The sequence below is a fragment of the Sander lucioperca genome, chromosome 11, assembly GCF_008315115.2.
Source record: "Sander lucioperca isolate FBNREF2018 chromosome 11, SLUC_FBN_1.2, whole genome shotgun sequence".
NCBI classification, from domain to species: Eukaryota; Metazoa; Chordata; class Actinopteri; order Perciformes; family Percidae; genus Sander; species Sander lucioperca.
In genome coordinates this window covers 35323845-35344578 of record NC_050183.1, presented here as the reverse complement: position 1 = coordinate 35344578, position 20734 = coordinate 35323845, and the positions used below count along the sequence as shown (strand labels likewise).

At 41.2% G+C, this 20734-nt stretch overlaps 1 protein-coding gene across 2 annotated transcripts; it reads left to right on the top strand.

The window, feature by feature from the left end:
- Positions 1-3161: 3161 nt before the first annotated feature.
- hdlbpa (high density lipoprotein binding protein a) lies at positions 3162-20266 on the top strand. Of its 2 annotated transcripts, none has more exons than XM_031318186.2 (28): positions 3162-3374; positions 5562-5633; positions 9278-9392; positions 9501-9667; positions 9951-10166; positions 10264-10470; positions 10589-10804; positions 11568-11774; positions 11877-11984; positions 12081-12185; positions 12400-12478; positions 12583-12722; positions 12805-12909; positions 13990-14103; positions 14222-14308; positions 14403-14534; positions 14630-14848; positions 15221-15442; positions 16177-16395; positions 16526-16664; positions 16752-16900; positions 16989-17093; positions 17185-17319; positions 17912-18055; positions 18345-18524; positions 19449-19565; positions 19677-19817; positions 19934-20266. In XM_031318186.2, exons 3-28 carry the CDS (start codon positions 9317-9319, stop codon positions 20021-20023), a joined length of 3819 nt encoding a protein of 1272 aa, XP_031174046.1. In that variant the 5' UTR covers positions 3162-3374; positions 5562-5633; positions 9278-9316; the 3' UTR covers positions 20024-20266. The 2 variants fall into 2 exon arrangements, with proteins under 2 accessions (XP_031174046.1, XP_031174045.1); XM_031318185.2 differs by having other exon boundaries at positions 16749-16900.
- The last annotated feature ends 468 nt before the right edge of the window (positions 20267-20734 follow it).

Here is a 20734-nt window from a genome sequence, read left to right as displayed (position 1 = left end):
CTACGTGTGTTTAGGCTGATGGTTTCAACACCCAGAGAGAGAAAAAAATGATTGTTTTATCTGATTAGTTTATCTGATTTGCGAAACAGCCTTTATTTAAGTTTGGTCTAAAGTCTGACCCGTAGATAAAATGAAATCGATGTGGGGTTTCTCCATAGACAGTAAGTGTGTGTGTGTGTGTGTGTGTGTGTGTGTGTGTGTGTGTGTGTGTGTGTGTGTGTGTGTGTGTGTGTGTGTGCGTGTGTGTGTGTGTGTGTTTCATAGCTTGATTAGTCCTACATCAATCATGATGAATTTGTTGTGTAGTTTGCACTCCGGTCCGTTTCTTTGCAGGATAAGAGTCAGATTGAAGTAATATCACGAGGGAAGAAAGAAGTCATTTCTGACATTGTAATGGAGCTCCCCCTACTGGTTTCTCTAAAATAAAGAGCAAAGTTGCATTGAATTTATAAAACCCCATACATCAATCTCATATGGCTATACGTTGTTATATATATATATATATATATATATATATATATATATATATATATATATATATATATGTATATGTAGTATATGTAGTATAATATATATGTAGCAGACATATTTGTTTTGTAGCCTACATATCATCAAGTTATATAGGCATACATTACATATATTTCTAATATATACGTTGTTTGATAGATAGATAGATAGATAGATCGATAGATAGATAGATAGATAGATAGATAGATAGATAGATAGATAGATAGATACTTTATTGATCGCCAAGGGGAAATTCAAGTTTGAATATACTGTACAGTGCCAGATTGTGGGGTCGTCTCTGAAAAGCATGTGAAACTGTAAATTCAATTAGCCTAGCTTTTGGTGCCAAGAACAGGGATGTTTTTTTGTTATCCTTGCTTCATAAAGGATATTATAAGATTATTATCACAAGTGTTAACAACACATGCAATAACATAGCATGCAGACATATAATACTGCAACAATGCATTGCAACACAACAGAAAATATTAGAAGATATAGTGTCATCTGCAGAAAGGGGACCGTACAGGGGATATACCTGGTAATTATTTTCAGGGCAAAGGAGTGGAGCATATCCCAGCATGCAGTGGGATGAAAGTAGGTCATCAGCTAGGTCATAGGTCCATCACAGGGCTGCTTATCTACTTAATTTCTACATAGAATGCGCTCATCCCTTTTTTGCCATGTTGACAGATGATCATATGATGCACTTCTCAAAACGTGCTTATGTGTCATGCACTTGTTGTCTTCACCTGGTTTGTAGTTACATATTTATCATGGTTGACGTTCTGTCTGCACGTTGTTGCTTTTATTTGTTGTTTTCCTCTTTTAATTTAGCTGTTTTATTCTCATTCTTTAATCTGCTGTAATATAAAGCATGCAGGAGGAAGATCAATATGGTACCTAGTGATGGATTACTCATAGATCTTTCTATGTTTTCATGCTGTCTTTTGATCTGTGTACATTATCTTCAAAGAGCCCTGGACCTCCTCATAGTACCATGTGTGCCAGAATTAGTCTGGTAGATGTGTGTTTCAGTCATGATGAGTTTTCGGGTGGACACAATAACAGCAACACATGTGCAGTGTAATGCACGCCAGTACAATAGTCTTGTAATAAACACTTGACACAAGTGTTTATTTTTTTGCTGACACAAGTGTTTTTTGTGGGGATCAATATGGTAAGTTGTGAGGCTGTAGACTGTGGTGCTACTATATCCATTATACCATAATATCCACTGGGCAAAAATAAGTTGCTTACCTCTTTAAAACGGTTTTACCTAAGATGATAAGCTTGACAGAAGTAGAGTATTTTTAAGGCTGTTATTGTGGATTTTGTTCCCCTCTGTGTATCTCCTCTCCAGTTTCACACTACTGATGCCCCCTATGACCTTTCATTAATAAAGTTGTAAAATTGCTGGTTTTCAGTATGTTACATGCATCTTTGCAAAATTGGGGGACTTTGAGAAAGTTTAGGGTAATGGCCAGAAGCGATCTACAGTCTCTTAGTCAATGTCATAATACATGTGTGACGAATGTATAAAGCTTCTAGAACAAATAATTGAATTTGAGCTGTAAGGTTCATTCTTGACTTTACCTTACTAGATTTCTTCTGGAGCTTTCAGCTTCATCTCATGGGCCTCATCACCTTTCAAACTGAGCAAACTCCACGTGCTGATGAACTTTTCGAAGTTCTAGAATCTACCGGGTGGACATTTGCAATTTCATGAAATGTATTTGATTTCAATTAAATTGAATTCGAAATTTTAAACAATAATTATACCGTAATTGGAATTTGCACAAGCCTAATTGGTGTATAGCCCTCTCCACAGTGATGTGTAGTTGCAGCCTAATATTATGTTACACATATTACTGCATAACAATCAGTTCCATACAGTGGTATACAGGTTTTAAATTGAGAAAAAACAGTAGAGCACACTCAGTATTGGTCAATAATCTGTAATCAGAATCGATATTGGGAGGGTAAAAAATGAATGCTATAGTCTTATTTTTGTTTGAGAATCAGGTGCTTCATATTTGCATTCTGATCAAAGGATTTCTGAAGGATTTCCTTCTGCTCTGTGACAACAAATGGAACTTATGACAGTTTTGGGAGACTTTTCTGATTAGAATGGACTGACCTTAAACCCTAAAAGGATATTTGAGCTCAATTACAAGGTGTAGACCTATTTAGTTTTACTCTGTTTTTAACAGTCCACTGGCAGTAAACCATTGACTCTGTGACCTTGTGTTATATCCATAAACAACTAGCTGGGGAATGACAAGGACCTGAGAATGAAGGTTCTCTGAACTTGTATTAGGGGGAGTATTTCTGAACATTGTCCTCGACAAAAACTGCAGGATTGTTTGGCATATTCATCAACAAAATTGTGAACCTGGATTCATAACCTTAAAATGGACTGGCATGGGCTCCTAATTTATCTGATCTCACTAAAGTCTAAAAAAAGACACTGTTGCTAATTTATCTCATATTGAAATGTGTGATTAATAAATTAAATCAGAATTTGCCACCTCAACTGTCTTTTGTGTGTATGAATACTCTCCTCTCGACGTGATTTTAACACATCCTTGATTCAAGTTTGAAACGTCTAGGGATACAACATTAATCACATTGTATCTTACATCTTCTCTTCACACGCAATACAATCAAAGTTTCGAAGTTGTACAAGTCTGTCGCTCTTGGAAATGAAAATAAATTAAATGTAATCGGACTCTTTGACGTGACGTTGGAGGATATGATTGGTGGGCGGCACTGGTATATATCCGTCAGGCTTCAATCCCACCTTCTCGCCAGTGGAATTTCATCTCAGCTTCTGCACCTTCAGGGCAGACGAGAACATAAAATAAGTAAGTACTGCACAGTATTTTACCGCATATGACGGTATTGCAATTACATATGACATCTACCTATCTTATACAGTGGAGTGGTACTTGTTGGGAAGACAGCTTGTTGGTGAACCTTGAACGTTACAGTATGTTCTGGCCTGACTCCGTGTCAATTCTCCCCTGCTCAGCTGTATGCCTACGTGGACTTAGCGAGCTAGTCGAACAAACTGTAAGCTAACATGAGCTCGCTAGCTTAGGCTATCAACCTGTACTTTTTACGACCGTGTTTGTGCCGGCGAATTTATATAAAAATGACACGACCCCAGTGTATAAGTGTCTTATATTAAGGTGTTATTTTAAGGTTTCAGGATTTTCAATCCACCGTTAGCTTAATGTCGTTAGCTAGTTAGCTGTTGGCTAAGGTACAGCTTGAAGTTCTGTGTTGGGCTGTTTGAGTGAGCCAAGCTAGCGGAGGAGCTACGTGTCACAGTCGCTCACACCACAGTCAAAGTTTTTAGCAAGTTTGCTAACTAGCGTTAGCTAGCTAGGGGTTCAGAGCTAGTAATCCATGCGACAGGGATTTAGCTACTGAAGATCCAACTTCTACTAAGATGCACACATTTGCTAAACATCCGATTTATCTTAGTGTCCCTGATCGTTAAGATCACGTTAGTTTGTCTCGATCTTACATTTCTATGGTTGATAACCGTTAGCTAACATGACGACAGCTAGCATTAACTGTAATGTTTCTTTGGCAACTGTCAGCTAGTTGATTTGATATCGTGTTAGCTAGCACTCTAACTAACCAGCTGCTTAAATCCTTAAGCTGGGATTTGTGTAGTTTTCTGCTTCTACAAACGTTATATAGGCTCGAAGGTTGTCATGCTGTGGCTAACGTGAATGCAAATCTAACTAGCTAACGTTAGACGAGCACGTAGCTAAGCGTAACGCAAGTTAACAGCTCATTAATAACATGAACGACCTCGTAAGTTAGATAATATGAGCTACATTTTTATTAAGATACGTTGGTAACCTCTTTGTTCGGTTGGGCTTTATGAGTTTGGAACTCGTGAGTAATGTAGTTATTAACTTAGAACACCAGTTTTAAACGCAAAACTGCATTTATGACAAGGTAGTTTAAGCAAAACAACCTGGCATCACTGTGTTGTAATTCACACGTATGCCATTTAAATCCATTGAGTTATTCTCTATTAACTGACTGAGTATTAAGGGGCATTAACATGATTCGTTTGTTTAATAATGTTCAGGGAACAGGCCACATGATGTCTGTGCTAACACTACAAACGTTATAGCAAATAACGTTACCAAGTAAGAGCTAGTTAGTTGGTTGCATCTTATTTAGTGCCTACTTTATAAATACTGAGTATGCACAAAATGGGACCCTAACCCCCAGGCCCTTACCAAACATGGCAGCCTGTGCACACCTTAGGGGTAATTTAAACCCATGTCTATTAACATTCTGGAGGGATAGGAAATTGGTGACGCCAGTGGCAAACTAGCCTTTTAATAATCACACCCTTTTAATAAGAGTCATTCATTGTGTGTTTTTTTTTCAGGCTCTTGTATAAGAGAGCAATGGCCTATTTACCTGGTTCACCCACAGCAGCTTAATTACTTGCCAGGTCTGTCCTTCTGTCTGACAGGGCAGTATCCAATTATAGAAGCCAGATGCTTGTCAAGGAGAATGAGCTCGAATGGCACCTATACTTTACAGGAGTTCAGTGATGTGCTTCTTGGCATCAACTTTATTTGCATACTTCTCAGTTTCTGGATGGTTTTAGTTGTCTGAGGTGGCAGTATTTTTACTACTGGTCTCACTAGAAGCCCTACTATCAAAATATACAAGTTAGGCCTTAGCAAAAGCTGCTTTTGTTTAACACTCTGAATGAGTGAAGTTGACTGTAAAAATATCCATTATTGGTCATTAACCATTTTTTAGTAGTTATAGTTAATGGGACATGATACACAGCTTGTAAACATACGCAATATTTTTTTAAATTGATCATGCAGATGTTTTTGAGAATACAATTTCTTCTTTATGCACACATATCTTGTAGTAGCCAGTCTGTGCACATGTTTTAAAGTGAGGCCTGAAATAATAATTTCTTTATCGTTCTTTGAAACTAATAAAAATGCTATCCTGGTCATTTTGATACAGCTCATCCTTTTTTTTTTTGTGGTCTTCAGGCAAAAGCTGGCAGGCTGACGGGAAATTGCATCTTTACAGGACGGATTATCTGGTAACTGACCATTTAGCTGGTAAGTTCTTACAACATTTAGCATGATAGGAACTGACACTAATAAAATCAAAATTTGCCTTGTAAAAATTGAGTATAATTAGGATTGTGGAGTACAGAGCTTCAACACTTTGGCTGAGCAAGTTTGCAAAGATGTAAACGCTTTCTTACTAACATTTACTAGCGCTTACATTTTGGGCAACAGGGGGCATTCTATCTCCAAAGCAAGCTGAAAAACATTGCAATGACATGGAAAAAGACAATACATATTTTGTCCCACAGTAGTAAGCTTGATGTCCTGGAGACTTGTTGAAATGTCGTATTCACAGTACCTGACTTTCCTTCCGCTTTACGGGGGTATTTTATCCAAGTTAAAGCAGGCTACAAAGGATATTATTTTATGTTCAGTCTGTCAATTCACCTGGTCTGTTCTATATGGAAAAAAAAACTTGAAATAATCCTAAATCATCAGACTGAAAAAACACTGTTTACTATTTTAAGTGTGTTGCAAACTTTTATTTTGTCTGAAACTGACACATTGAATTTAAATATAAAGTATCTTGTGAAGTAGTTTGAATACCGTAAATATGTATCCAATGTTTAGCTTTGGCGTAGCTTCATATTCCCACATCCTGGATGACTTTGACATGCTGTGCACCTTCTCTTGCTACAAAACAATGTCAACGAGAGACGGCCAAAAATTAAATTACTCTTGCCTCAAAGTTGTTCACATGTCAACATGATGATATCCATATTACATGTTTCACTTAATGTTTTAAATGAAGGATATTCACACACTTGTATTGGCAACAGGGCTTGCAAACAGTAATGAGTGCTGGGCAGGGCAGCCTTAAGTTTATGAAGCCTGACAAGGAAGAGGCCACTAAAAGGGGGGTCTGAAACATGTAGGGGAAAAACTGTCTGCTCAACTGACTACTACATTGTTGAAGCTCGAAGTGAGTTTTCTTCAATTTCCTGCTCTGTGGGAAAAAAAAAAAAAACAGGACAGGACTTCGCGGTCTTTTTTTGAGATTGTTGTGGCCCGAAATGCCTGATTTTGCGGGAGCCTTTGTAAAAAAAAAAAATTGCGATAAAAGTTGCGATGTCTTTTGTGTTTTCATTGCAATGAAGTTGCGAGAGACAGTGAGAATTGCAACAAAAAAAAGTTGAGATTTTTTTTAATTCATGCGATCGCGACATCGCAAATTCCTGGAGGGACTGACGTTACTGACGTTATTCGTGACATCTAGGAGTCTCTTCATGCTTTCAGATACATTTTGGCCGTTCTTCGGGGCAAAATCAACCCTTACACTGTTCACATACCTCTGCTTTTGTTGGCCCACAATTTAAGTTTCTCTGCCAGCCAGAAAAACAAAACGGCATTGGCTCCTGATGATGTATTGAGTTTCATCAGTGACAGTGAAGTGGAATCGAGCTTTAGTTGGAGCCCTCATTTGTTTATTTGCTGCTTTGCAGAGGAACATAATTGTTAATAACTCAATCAACACTTCCAGCTTTATATAAGTCAGAAATCCAGATATCTGTAGGTATTGCTGCACGATATGAGGAAAATATCTAATTGCGATTATTTTGACTGATATTGCGATTTCGATATGATTCACGATATTGGAGGGAGTGATCGTTTTTGTATCATTGTTCTCATTTTAATTGGAAATTATTAACATTGAAAGAAATTTAAAATGATTTATAGTGTGATTTTTTTTTTTTTTTTTTTTTTTTGCAAGATTCTGTACCAAACAAAGATTTTTTTTTTCTTTACTCTGTAGGATACGATTTGTAGACCGTGACATCTCTGCGGCGCAGGCTTTGTGCTTTATTTCTTGGAAATAGTTATTCATGTTCAAAGACCTTGGGCAGGACATCACAGTATTCTCTTAGTGGATCTTTGCTTTAATCCTGTCCAACATGGACATACAAAGGTGTCAGTGGGGAAAAAATCCTCTTAACCCTGGAGCCTGCTCAATAGGTTACACTTCTTAGAATAGCACTGGACTGCCGTACAGAAGACAAACTGGTTTCTTCTAGAAAGACAACATGTACTATTCCTGTAGCCTCACACCAGTGTTTGCTTTGTGGTTAAGGCATAATCCTGTCACTCAGTCTCAGCATACATTAACACAGTGCTGACATGGTAATGTGACAATAAGTGTGATTATTATATGAGAGACATGCCTTCTGTTGCTAAAGGTAGATTAGATAATGGGGGAAATCCCAAAGTCCACCTGTGATAAGCTTGTATAGTGTGCTAATCCTGTGCATGTGACACTTCAGATAATTCCCCCAAACAGGAGCCTTGTTTATCTTGTTCTAGCCATCATGTTAAATGCAAAACTTAATTTCTTCATTAAATATGGAGCCTATCATGTCCCTACGTCACTGGTTGTGCTGATGTGCAAAACCTATACACAGGGTGGCAATAACTGCTAAATCCAAAAAGCGATTTATAACATGTTGGTAGTGGCCCTGACACACCAACCCGATAATCGGCCGTCGGACAGTCTGGCGAGGTCAATGACTCGAGTCTGTTCAGTGTGTTCCGTGCCGTCGTCCGTCGGAGGAGCTGTCGGCCTTCATTTGGGCTGACCTGACTTGCTGGGTCAGAGGGCGGGCAGTCGGACTCACTCCACCAATCTGATTGGTAGAGCGCTAACCCGGAAATAACGAGCGGGATGAGTGACGGAACGCCTCTCAAAATCTGACGAAATGTTTTAAACTGACTTTTGTCGATCTGAAATGAAGACAGATTCAGCAACTGTATGGCCTATTTCTCGCTTAAAATGTTTTCAGTGAACTATTTTCGTAAAATACGAGATCGCCATTTCTATCAGCTGGAGAAGCCAGACCCACGTGACACGTTGTCATTTCCAGTTTTCATATTTTGTATTACATCTCGCACACACGCAGAACGTACGCTCAAGACGGCGTTGCTTCGGTGTGTTCCAAGGCACTTTTTGGACCTCGGGGAGCTGACTGATCAGTCCGACTGCCTTTTCTGCCGTCGGGTTGGTGTGTCAGGGGCTTAAGATAAAGTGTTAATCGATTATGAGGTGTGGATTTTAGAGTTGTTCCGATACCAGTATTAGAAATGCCTTTTTGATACTGCCTTAAAGGTTACAAGTCAATACACTGATCCGATACCACTTAATTTAGCCCTGAAAAAAATCTACTTTTAAAGTAGTTCACTCAGTCTCAGCCAATATGCAGATTTAGCTATAGGAATCGGTATCAGGAAGGAAAACTGTATTGGAACATCTCTAGTGAAGTTGCTGTATCGGTTAGACTGACACTAAACAATCATAATCCTGTGAAATTTCTATTTTAAGTTTTATGGAGCAAAACTTTACCAAGAGGGGGGGAAAAAACAACAGACTGTAAATTGGCAATAATGAAGCACCCAAAATCTTGCTGACTTATTAAAGCCCCTGAAAACTTGGTGTCAAATCTTGAGTATTTCTCTGTGACGTCACATTTTTACAACTAAATAAGCAACAATCAAGACTTCAGATAAATACATCCTTGGGTATCATTTAACAAGAGTTTGTCTGCCCCATCACTCATAGGAAGACGCTGACTGAAAAAATATGTGTTTATTCTGCACTTTCTGTTGCCAAACCATTTAAAAAATAATGCAAACTTTCCTTCCAGTGGCACACTCGGACTCTGTGTAAACGTGGGATTTTGACCATGAGCTCAGTCGCTGTACTTACGCAGGAAAGCTTCAACGAGCACCGCAGTGGGCTCTTGCAAGAGCAGAGTGGTGGTAAGTATTTTATTTTATTTTTTTAAGGTTACGCTTGATTTGTAAAATGCAAACAGAGCCGTAATGGGCCTCATCTGTTTTTTTTTTTGTTTTTTTTTCTTCGTTCAGCTGCTGGGGCAGGACCCAGTGCTGGAGAGGAGGAGGATGCTCTTCCAACCTACAAGGATGCCTTCCCGCCTCTGCCCGAGAAGGCGGCCTCACCTGAGGGGACCCAGGAAACTGCCAACGCCTGGACATCCAAGATCCGTCCCCTGAAGTCTTCTGTTATCACCCAGGTATAACGTTTTCAAAGTTGGGGGGGTTTTATGAGAGAGAGAGAGCGAGAGAGAGAGCGAGAGAGAGAGCGAGAGAGAGAGAGAGAGAGATGAGTTTTTGCCGGACTCTGACGACCAATGCAGTGTTTGTGAACGAATGCTCAGCCAGCCGGTTCCACACTAGGGCATTAGTGTTATGAACGGTCGTACTAACTAAGGGTCTCATTGATTTTGAAAGTTCTATCAAAGCAATCCTGATGTAACAATTGGTAATCATCACACCAAATTATTTTTCCACAACTAGGTTTTCCATGTGCCACTAGAGGAGCGCAAGTACAAGGACCTCAACCAGTTTGGGGAAGGAGACCAAGCGAAGGTCTGTGTGGACATCATGCACAAGACCGGAGCCCACCTGGAACTCTCCTTGGCAAAAGATCAGGGTCTCTCCATCATGGTTTCTGGAAAGCTGGATGCCGTGATGAAGGCCCGTAAGGAGATTGTGTCCCGACTGCAGACTCAGGTCAGGAGATCCGTCTTTGTTGTTGGTGGTGGTAACTGTATAAGGTAGAACTCATTTGAAGAACAGAAGTGCCAACTGTGCATTTGAACCCTAACAGGCCTCAGCTACTGTCGCCATCCCCAAGGAGCACCATCGTTTTGTCATCGGCAAAAATGGGGAGAAGCTTCAGGAGCTCGAGCTCAAGACTGCCACCAAAATCCAGATCCCACGACCCGACGACCCCAGTAACCAGATCAAGATCTCTGGTACCAAGGAGGGCTTGGAGAAGGCTAAGCATGAGATCCTGTTGATCTCTGCTGAGCAGGTAACGAGTCCCCCGAGACGATTAACCTACTCCACTGACATACGTCCCAGAAATCGTAGCTTTAGGATAGATTTTCATCTTACCCCCCTGCCCCTCCTACTCCTTTTTTTTTTTTTAGGACAAGCGTGCTGTGGAGAGGGTGAACATTGACAAGGTGTACCACCCCTTCATCACCGGCGCCTACAATAAACTGGTAGGAGAGATGATGCAGGAGACCGGTGCCCGTGTTAATGTCCCCCCTCCAAGCGTGAACAAGACGGAGATTGTCATCACCGGGGAAAAGGAGCAGGTGGCCCTTGCTGTGACCATGATCAAAAAGATTTATGAAGACAAGGTATGCTAAAATCAAAACCATTACAAGGAAAGTTTGCGTTGATAACGGATCTAGGGATGCAACGAGGCACTCAACTTAACAATTCATGATTTTGAGTTCACTATTTTTCTCACAATTAGTTTTTTTTTTTTTACAATAAATATTCCTTTTTATTTATATAGATTGTGCAAAACAGCAGATGTGTCCTCTTATCAAAAGTGCAACTGAAATAGTATTTCATTTTAAATAACCAATTATAAATAAACTATAGAAAGGCTTGTTTATTGCCAAGGCCTTATGGTCAAATTGAAATGATTTATTTAAAATGTAATAATAACTTATGATAACTTTTTTTCACCAGTTATTTGCTGTTAAACGGCAAAAAGAAGAAACACTAGATGGCAGAAGGGTATTTTTACAATAACATTGAACGCAGCACAAGCTTAAGGAGCCGGACCCAAATGCAACACTATGTCCAGTCACTGTTGTTTATCCGACGGCGGCAGTGTCCATGCTGTCTCAAAGTGCAGCCAGTCTCCCCTGTGGCTTTAGCTGCAGCCTGTTGTGCGTCCCGGTGTTGGAATCCTTTCCAGTGAAATACAATCACACTTTACAATGTTTAGCTGTCAGAATTTTAACCGCGTTTAAGCCAGCTAACGTTACCTGCTAAATGTTAACTAGTGTCATTCCCTAGGCTGTTTTTTAAAAATTGCATGAGACAGTTTAATCTAATTTTAAGGATGAATGTCGCAAGTCCCTGATCAACTAACCTTTTGTATTGTAGAAGAAGAATGCCACCACTATTGCAGTGGAGGTGAAGAAGTCTCAGCATAAGTATGTGATTGGCCCCAAGGGAAACACCCTGCAGGAGATCCTGGAGAAAACTGGTGTCTCAGTCGAGATCCCACCTTCCGACAGCAGCTCAGAAACTGTCATCCTTCGTGGGGAGCCGGACCGTCTGGGTCAGGCCCTCACTGAAGTTTATGCCAAGGTGTGCAACGTTTGAAAATGATCTAGTGATGACCTTTTGACATATGCAATTGTTAAAAAAAGGTGATGAGGAGTAACTTGAAGAACATGTTTCTTTTCGCAGGCAAACAGCTACACTGTTTCCTCAGTCACAGCTCCTTCTTGGCTTCATCGTTTCATCATTGGCAAGAAGGGGCAGAACTTGGCCAAGATTACCCAACAAATGCCCAAGGTCTGTTTTAAAATTATGAATTTCTTACCGATAGCATTTGAAATACTCCTTTTTATTTCATTTTGTAACTTATTTTTTCATGTATTTTGCATTCAGGTGCACATTGAGTTCACTGAGGGAGAGGATAAGATCACCCTGGAGGGTCCCACTAAAGATGTGCAGATGGTGCAGGGCCAGATTGAAGTCATTGTTACAGATTTGGTGAGTATTGAGTTACTATACAATTTAAGTCTTGGATGTAGACCCAAAGCCAATCGAAAGGGTTCTTCTGAGATGTCCGAGTCATGGGCTAGAAAGTAAGATTGGGTAAAAGGACCTAAAAGTGGTGTTTTATCGAGAGTAAAGCGCCTTAACAACGCTTACAAGCTGCAGTTGATGTTTTCCAGTGATATTCATGCTTTTGTCTACCGAAAAGATAAGCCGTATGGACTACACAGAGATCAGCGTGGATCCCAAATTCCACAGACACCTGATTGGAAAAGGAGGTGTTAACAGTAAGTACGGCGTTGCTGTCAAACTGGTGTACTGAATTGCAACAGTGCAACACAAACTGGATCAGCAATGCTCCAAAGCATTCATTTATTTATTTTATTTACAGTCAACCGCATCAAAGAGCTGCACAAGGTGACTGTCCGTATCCCCCCTGACAACGAGAAAAGCAACCTGATCCGTATTGAGGGGGATCCCCAGGGTGTACAGGAAGCCAAGAAGGAGCTGCTCGAGCTGGCGTCACGCATGGTGAGTTCAAACTGGGGTTCACAGGCAAGATGCTGCAAATTGGATCCCGATGTGCCGTTGCTAAATGCGCTGTCTCTCGCAGGAGAATGAGCGTACAAAGGACCTGATCATTGAACAGCGTTTTCATAGAGCCATCATTGGCCAAAAAGGGGAGAAGATAAAAGAAGTGCGCGACAAATTCCCTGAGGTGAGTTGGTAACTGTTGGTGTTGGTTGGTATATATGGTGGTGGTTTGTCTGTACTGAATAGGGCTGCACAATATATCGTTTTTTTTTTTTTTTTTATCGCCATCGCAACATCAACTAGCGCAATATACATATCGCGAAAGGCTGCAACATATTGCGATAGACAATACGAGATTTTTTGTGTTAGTTGAAAGAAGATATCGGTAAAAAAACTGCAAATTAAAATGTAACTCATTTTTAAGTAGTGCCTTTTATGTTCAATTCAATCTTCAATTTGTTCAATAAAAGAATGTTAGAAATGTTAAGATTTCCTTTTTGTTTGTTTTAAATTCAACAAGCAATTTGTTGTATTTTAGAAGAATACTAAAAGCAACAGAAAGTCGGAACGGAGTACACTGTAAAGGTGCAGTAGGTATGACTTATAAAACTAACTTTCTGTCATATTTGCTGAAACTGACCCTGTGTTCCAGTAGAACTACATGAAACAGGTAATTTAAAAAAAATCTGGCTCCTCTGGCACCACCTACAGCCTGTAGTGTGATTTGCAAAAATCTACAGCTCCCTGTTCAGATGCTCCAAACAGTCTAACTGTGTGTCAGTCACTGCTCATGCACACGCATTCATTCTCACTTGTGGGGGGAGGGGATTAGGAGACCGTTTTGGGCTTTAGCAGAAAGGGGGGAGGGACTGAGAAGTTGTCGATGTTCAAATTTTTCTGTCCTGGATCTTCCCAAGCCTACCTACAGTACCTTTATTTATTTATTTATTTATTTATTTATTTATTTATTTATTTATATATTTATATATATATATATATATATATATATATAATTTATTTTAGTGTTATCGTGATATTCAACAACGTTATCGCATATGGCATATTTTCCTCACATCGTGCAGCCCTAGTACCGAACCCATTAAATGTACCTTAATAACTCTTAATTTGTGAGTGGGGGGGTTCAGGTGGCGAGGAGATGCGGGGCTGCGTGTTCTGTCTTTTTTTTTTTTTTTTTTTTTTTTTTTTTTTAATAAATCAAAATGACAACTGTTAATAAAAACAACTCTAATCAAATTTCTTCCAGGTCATCATCAATTTCCCCGACCCAGCACAAAAAAGCGACATCGTTCAACTTAGAGGCCCACGAAACGAGGTGGAAAAGTGCGCAAAGTTCATGCAGAAGATAGTGGCTGAAATGGTAAATCTTTATTAATGTTATCTGGTTAGGGTGGTATTTTAAAAGAGTTCTAATTTGGCATCCATACTTGCTTTGGTATAGTTGGGTGGTAACTTTCAGGGATTCCTTTTTTTTTCAGGTGGAGAACAGCTTTTCTCTCTCAGTCCCCATCTTCAAGCAGTTCCACAGAAACATAATTGGAAAAGGAGGATCAAATATCAAGAAGGTACTGTATATTTAAAAGAGATATATGTATGTAGTTCAATGAGGTCTTTAAGGTGTCCATGTTTGACTTGACTATGTTTTCTATTGCTTTCTAGATTCGGGAGGAAACGACAACAAGAATTGACCTGCCTGCTGAGAACAGCAACTCCGAGATGATTGTCATCACAGGCAAGAAGGCAAACTGTGAGGTTGCACGAAATCGCATCCTGGCCATTCAGAAGGAGCTGGTAAGCACGTGCATGCATGTATATTAATCTCTCCAAAGCTTTGGCAGATGGGTTTAAATCTAGTACATATGCCTAATTAGTGTTTTTGTGTTCAGGCAAACATCACAGAGATAGAGGTGTCCATTCCCTCCAAGCTGCACAACTCCTTGATTGGGTCAAAGGGCCGTTTTGTGCGCTCCATCATGGAGGAGTGTGGTGGCGTGCACATCCACTTTCCCACTGAGGGCTCAGGGATTGATAAGGTCACCATCCGAGGTCCTGTGGAGGAGGTGGAGAAAGCCAAGCAGCAACTGCTTGCCTTGGCAGAGGAGAAGGTTTGTATAAATATCTCTATTGATAAAAAGTTGAACTTTTGTTGACCTCGCTAAACTGGCAGCCATTAGACGGGGGGCATAGAGAGAAGGGTAAAATAGAGCTGCTTCGGTGGTCGTACATTACCACATGCCGGAAAGTTGTCACAAAATAAAGGCTGACATTTGTTTTGCCTGCTGCCGTTTTCTCCCTCAAGATTAAATTGTGTTTAGCAAATTAAAATCAGGGGGGTTTTGCCTGAGGGAATTTTCCGTTGGTTCTTACTCTGAAGTCAATAAGATCTTTTGTGCTGACCTTTTTATAATTGAGGTCGACTTATAATAGGTTTCTTGTTGTAGAAAATAATTTTGTAAATGTTTTTTTTTTTTCTTCAGCAAACGAAGAGTCACACTGCCGAGCTGCGCGCAAAGCCAGAATATCACAAGTTCCTCATTGGCAAAGGTGGCGGAAACATCCGTAAGGTTCGCGACAGCACCGGGGCCAGGATCATTTTCCCTACCGCAGACGACAAAGACCAGGAGCTCATCACTGTGGTTGGCACTGAGGAAGCTGTGCGGGATGCCCAGAAGGAGCTGGAGGAACTCATCAAGAGTTTGGTAGGGCTCCAAATGAGTTTTGAACATGGCAGGACATGGGAGCGTGAGGCTTTGGTTCACTTACCATACCTGAATTTTAACTAGGGTTGGGTATCGTTTTTTTGTTTTTTTTCGATACCGGTGCTAAAGTGGTACTTTTAAAGCGGTGCCGGTGCCTGAACCGATACTTTTTAAGAAAGTTGAAAAAAAAAGAAGGGTACTAAACAGTCGGCGACATTTAAGAACAACTTGTTTATTACTACGGCCATATGGTCAAAATTAAATGATTTGATAGTAATGTAATAACTATAACTTATAATAAACAATAACTTATTTCACCAGTAAATTGCTGTTGAATGACAAAAACAACCACCAGATGGGAAAAGGGTATTTTACATTAACTTTGAATGCACCGCGAGGCTGTAGGTTACCAGTTTCAGTGAACGCACCATCTGTGTTTTTCCGACGTCGGCATCTTCTGCGCTGCAGAGCAGACTGTTGAAATACAGTCACACTTTACACTGTTTAACGTTAGCTGTCAGCATTTTAACCGTGTTTAATCCAGCTGCTAGCTAAAGGTAGGCTAACATTACCTGCTGTTGAGTGTAGTGTAAAGTCAGGCACCGGAATAAGGCACTGAAATTTTCGTTCTTATTCGGTCTAGTTACTACCGTTTAGGTCGGAACCGGTGCCCTATTGCCACCGCGTTTTGGTACCCAACCCTAATTTTAACTATATTTACTCTTTGGTTACAGGACAACGTCGTCGAGGATACCATGAACGTCGATCCAAAGCACCATCGCTACTTTGTGGCTCGCCGTGGCCAAGTCCTTAGGGACCTTGCTGATGAGTATGGTGGCGTGATGGTGAGCTTCCCTCGCACGGCTACACAGAGCGATAAGGTCACCCTCAAAGGAGCCAAAGAATGTGTGGAAGCAGCCAAAAAGCGCATGCTGGAGATTGTTGAGGACTTGGTTAGTAGAGTACAGTTTTGTTTTGCTTCGATGGTCTTTAGAGTGTGTTTCTTCCCCCCCCTCTTCTGTTAATGTAACTGATTTACCTTCTTTTTTTTTTTTTCTCCCATTTGAATATTCTCTTTCCCAGGAGGCTCAAGTTACCATTGAGTGTGTGATCACTCAGAAGTTCCACCGTTCTATCATGGGTCCCAAGGGCTCACGCATCCAGCAGATTACTAGAGATCACAATGTACAGATTAAGTTCCCAGAGCGTGAGGACCAACAAGGTAAACGCATGATGGGTGCGAAGACTTGGAATGGCGTCTTTTAAATGAAAATGTTCTCATCAAGCTTTGATTCCCTCCGTTTAGCAGCACCTCCTGCAGAGGCCCCTATTCAGGAGAACGGCGAGGCCAATGGAGAGGTGAAGGAGCCTGTCGATCCCAACGCACCCAAAAGGTGCGACGTGATCGTAATTTCCGGTCGCAAAGAGCGGTGCGAGGCTGCTGTGGAAGCACTGAAGGTTAGCATTCATAACGGAGGTTCGATTTTAAAATTCTCCACATTTGTGGCTCTGTTCACTAACAAACACACCGGTCTCCTTTTCTTAGGCCTTGGTTCCTGTCACTACTGAGGTGGAAGTGCCTTTTGAGCTTCATCGTTACATCATTGGACAGAAAGGAAGCGGAATTCGCAAGATGATGGATGAATTTGAGGTGTGTGTTACAGACTTTGTGTTGGCACATGGGGATGCACAATATTTTATTTTGCTTCTAATTTAGAGTGACCTCACTTTCTGCCTCCCAGGTTAATATTCAAGTGCCTGCTCCTGAGCAGCAGTCTGATAAAATCTCCATCACCGGCTTGGCCAATCACCTCGACCGCGCCAAAGAGGGCCTCTTGGAGCGCGTCAAAGAGCTGCAGGCCGACCAGGAGGATCGGGTTAGTATTGTGTGGGGAACTTGGATATGTATCAAAGTGTTTTTTTTTTTTTTGTTTTGTTTTTTTAATAGCCAGTGTATTCAGAATGTATGCCTGGTTTGTATTAACCCCAGTTCAGACCAAAGATTTTACAAACGTTGCAGAGAAAAGTTGCAGCGGTCTGAAACGGCCCGTCTCAGCACGACTCAGACCCGCTGATGGTGTCGCTGCAACTCGGCTTGTCACGTCTCCAGAGGCTGGTTTTATAACGCAATAGACGTCACCAGCCAATAGAGAAGTTGGCTTGTAAAGTCGGCTACAAACTTTTAATAGAAATGAAATTATCCATAATCCATTTTATTTCTGTTACAAACTGTTAACTGGTCGAAATGGCAGATTGACGGAGGCTCAACATGCGCCCGGAAGCACGTACGGTCGAGTGAGCTAGAGAATGACTGAAGAGAGGGAGCGCCTCGGACAAAGCCGTGAATCAGAGAAAACGTGTTTTTGCCGATTCATCACTAGACCAGTTCTACAAGAAGTAGAAATGAGTTCCGTGTTAAATTCACTGGAGTTCTAACCCAGAGTATTGTTTACGCCAACCACTCTACAGGCACTCAGGAGCTTCAAGCTGACCATCACTGTGGACCCCAAGCATCACCCCAAAATCATCGGCCGCAAGGGTGCCATTATAACAACCATCCGCACTGAGCATGATGTGAACATCCAATTCCCTGAGAAGAATGATGAAAACCAGGTATTGCTTTCCTGCAGAACTTGTATTTCCTTTTTATTTACATATCAAATATGATGGAGGTAAAAGGTGAACTGTATGTACTCCATCAGCACAGTAGGTGGTGCTAAATTACCAGGTCATATCACTGCTACATAAAAACATGAATAGAGCTACCAATAACTTTAGTTACTATGGTGTGTTTGAATAGTTCACAAACACCTTCAGGTTGGCCTTGCATAGGAATAAGTGTTTGTTTGTTTTTACTCCCCATATCTCCATGTCATGTTGAATTTGCTGCGTTTCCCCACAGGATCAAATTACTATTACAGGGTATGAGCACAAAGCCATAGCAGCACGCGATGCCATCCAGGCTATAGTGGACGAGCTAGAGGAGATGATCTCTGAGGACATCACCCTGGACAGCAGGGTCCATGCCCGCATTATTGGAGCCCGTGGCAAGGGCATCCGCAAGATCATGGATGAGTTTAAGGTGAGGCTACTGAGAGGACAGGACATTTTCCTCGTCAGTGGAATAAACCAACATAAAATTGAAGAGTCAAAAGTAGCACCCTTGACAGCAGTGCACTTTCTGGCAAAAACTTGCAGCTTCTTAACTTTGGAACCACCATAGCCCACGCCATTGGACGTTGTGATTAAAAAGATGGAATTATTCCATCATTGTTCTTGCCTATGTTTAAAATTCCCCACTTGCAACTTCCAAATCCGTCGCGCTGGACACGAAAGACAGGTAATGTGCTTGCGCACCTCGTGCAGGGGACACCACAGTGGCCATAAACCGATGGCCCGTCAGCGATAACAAAAGTGGCCGTTGGACTTGGCCGTTACCCTAAAATGCCTAAATTGATGTAATCATTTACTTTTCTCAACTGTGAATAACCACTTTTCTACAGTAAATCCATCAAAGCAAAAAAGGATTGGATTTGATCTAATCACATTAATGCTCACACTCAGATGATAGATGACACATACAGTAGATGATGATGGTGTCATGGCTCTGACTTTGGCCTGGCTGTTTTTCCCCACTGGGGTGGGCTGGTTTAGGGAAGCTGGATTGGGACTCTTGTAATCCCTACTGTTAACAGCTAAACATGAACAAGCTTAGCAACAGGCTTCTTCCTAGAGGGGTTCAAAGTGGAAAGCAGGGTAATACCCATGACGACCCAGCTCTATGTAATAATGGTGCCCTACGTGTGGGATACCCGAGAGAGCAACATAGATATATTTTTAGAAAAGAAAATTTCAGGAATGCCTCTTGGGCATTTGGAAGTCTTTGACCCATTTTTTAATTTTATTTTTTAATGTTTAAGTCCTGTTTTTATGATTTATCAATTTAAAAAGTATCCAGTCTTTGACGGGGCTCGTCCATTTTTTAAAATTTTTTTTTTTCCCCCAGGTTGATCTCAGGTTTCCCCAGAGTGGAGCTTCAGACCCGAACCTCGTGACAGTCACAGGTCGCCCTGAGCTTGTGGATGAAGCCATCGACCACCTTCTTAACCTGGAAGAGGAATATGTAAGCTAACTCATGTGCATGACAACTGTTAGTAAACATTAGAGGTAAATGTATACCATCCTCTGTAAAAAATGGTTTCCTTATTAACACTGATACATTTTGTTGTGCCAGTTGGCAGATGTTGTGGAGAATGAGGCAAAAATGGCTTACATGAGGCCTCCTGGGGGAAGCGCTGCTGCCATGGATGAACAACGTGGGCCATCAAAGGGCTTTGTGGTGAGGGAGGCTCCCTGGACCACTGGCAATGAGAAGGTGAGCATTTTCCTGCAAGCCTGACACTGTTTGAAATTAGAATTGGTCACACCTTCCTCTCTTAATCCCGTCCGATGTTTTGTATATTTTTATTTATTTTTTTCGGCGACTTTTAGGCCCCTGATATGAGCAGCTCTGAAGATTTCCCCAGCTTTGGAGCCCCAGTGGCAACCAAGACCTCTCCCTGGGGACCCAAGCGCTTCTAAGCCATGCTGCTACAGATGGGCCTGAACTAAACCGGACACAATCTTCCCCTTCATCGTCCCCCTCTTGACCTGGACTGACCGCTGACCCTAGAAGTCTTCAGTTCTGAGAATGTCATCCTTCTCTGTGTACTTATCCTGATCTGCCCTCACAGATTCATCAGTCTAAAAGTGCTTTCAGATACTGTAATTGACTTGTGAGCTTTGTATCTGCATTAAATAATGCTGTCTTGCGCTAAAAAAAAAAGAAAAGACAGATTAACGGTTAAGTCTACACAGTCTGTACAAGACTGCCATTTAAGTGTTAATTAGACTTGACATTTCATTGTGGTTTGAACTGTTATACCAAATTCAATGGTGGCCAGACATACGTTTTTTTCTGAGCTGCCCTTAGTTGCCTTCGCAGGGTGGGGTAAAGGGATTGAATAACTGCTGGTGACATGTTCAGACAGGGGCCAGCTGTTTCAGTTACTCACCCCCCGCCTGCTTTACTCGTGTAGCTGAGTGAAAATTGTCCGTTGTGAGCCCTCAAGCACACTGTAGTGGTTGTCCTCTGTCACATCTTTCCATTTGCTTGTTAACTGTGCTTCTGTGAATATGGTCAAGTAGTGGCACGTACCTTGTAGCCTTATGAATTGGTAAACTTTACTAAGGGGAGGGGGGAGGGATGGTTTCAGCCACTGCAGTGGCACTCATTCAAACTGCCAGATGCTT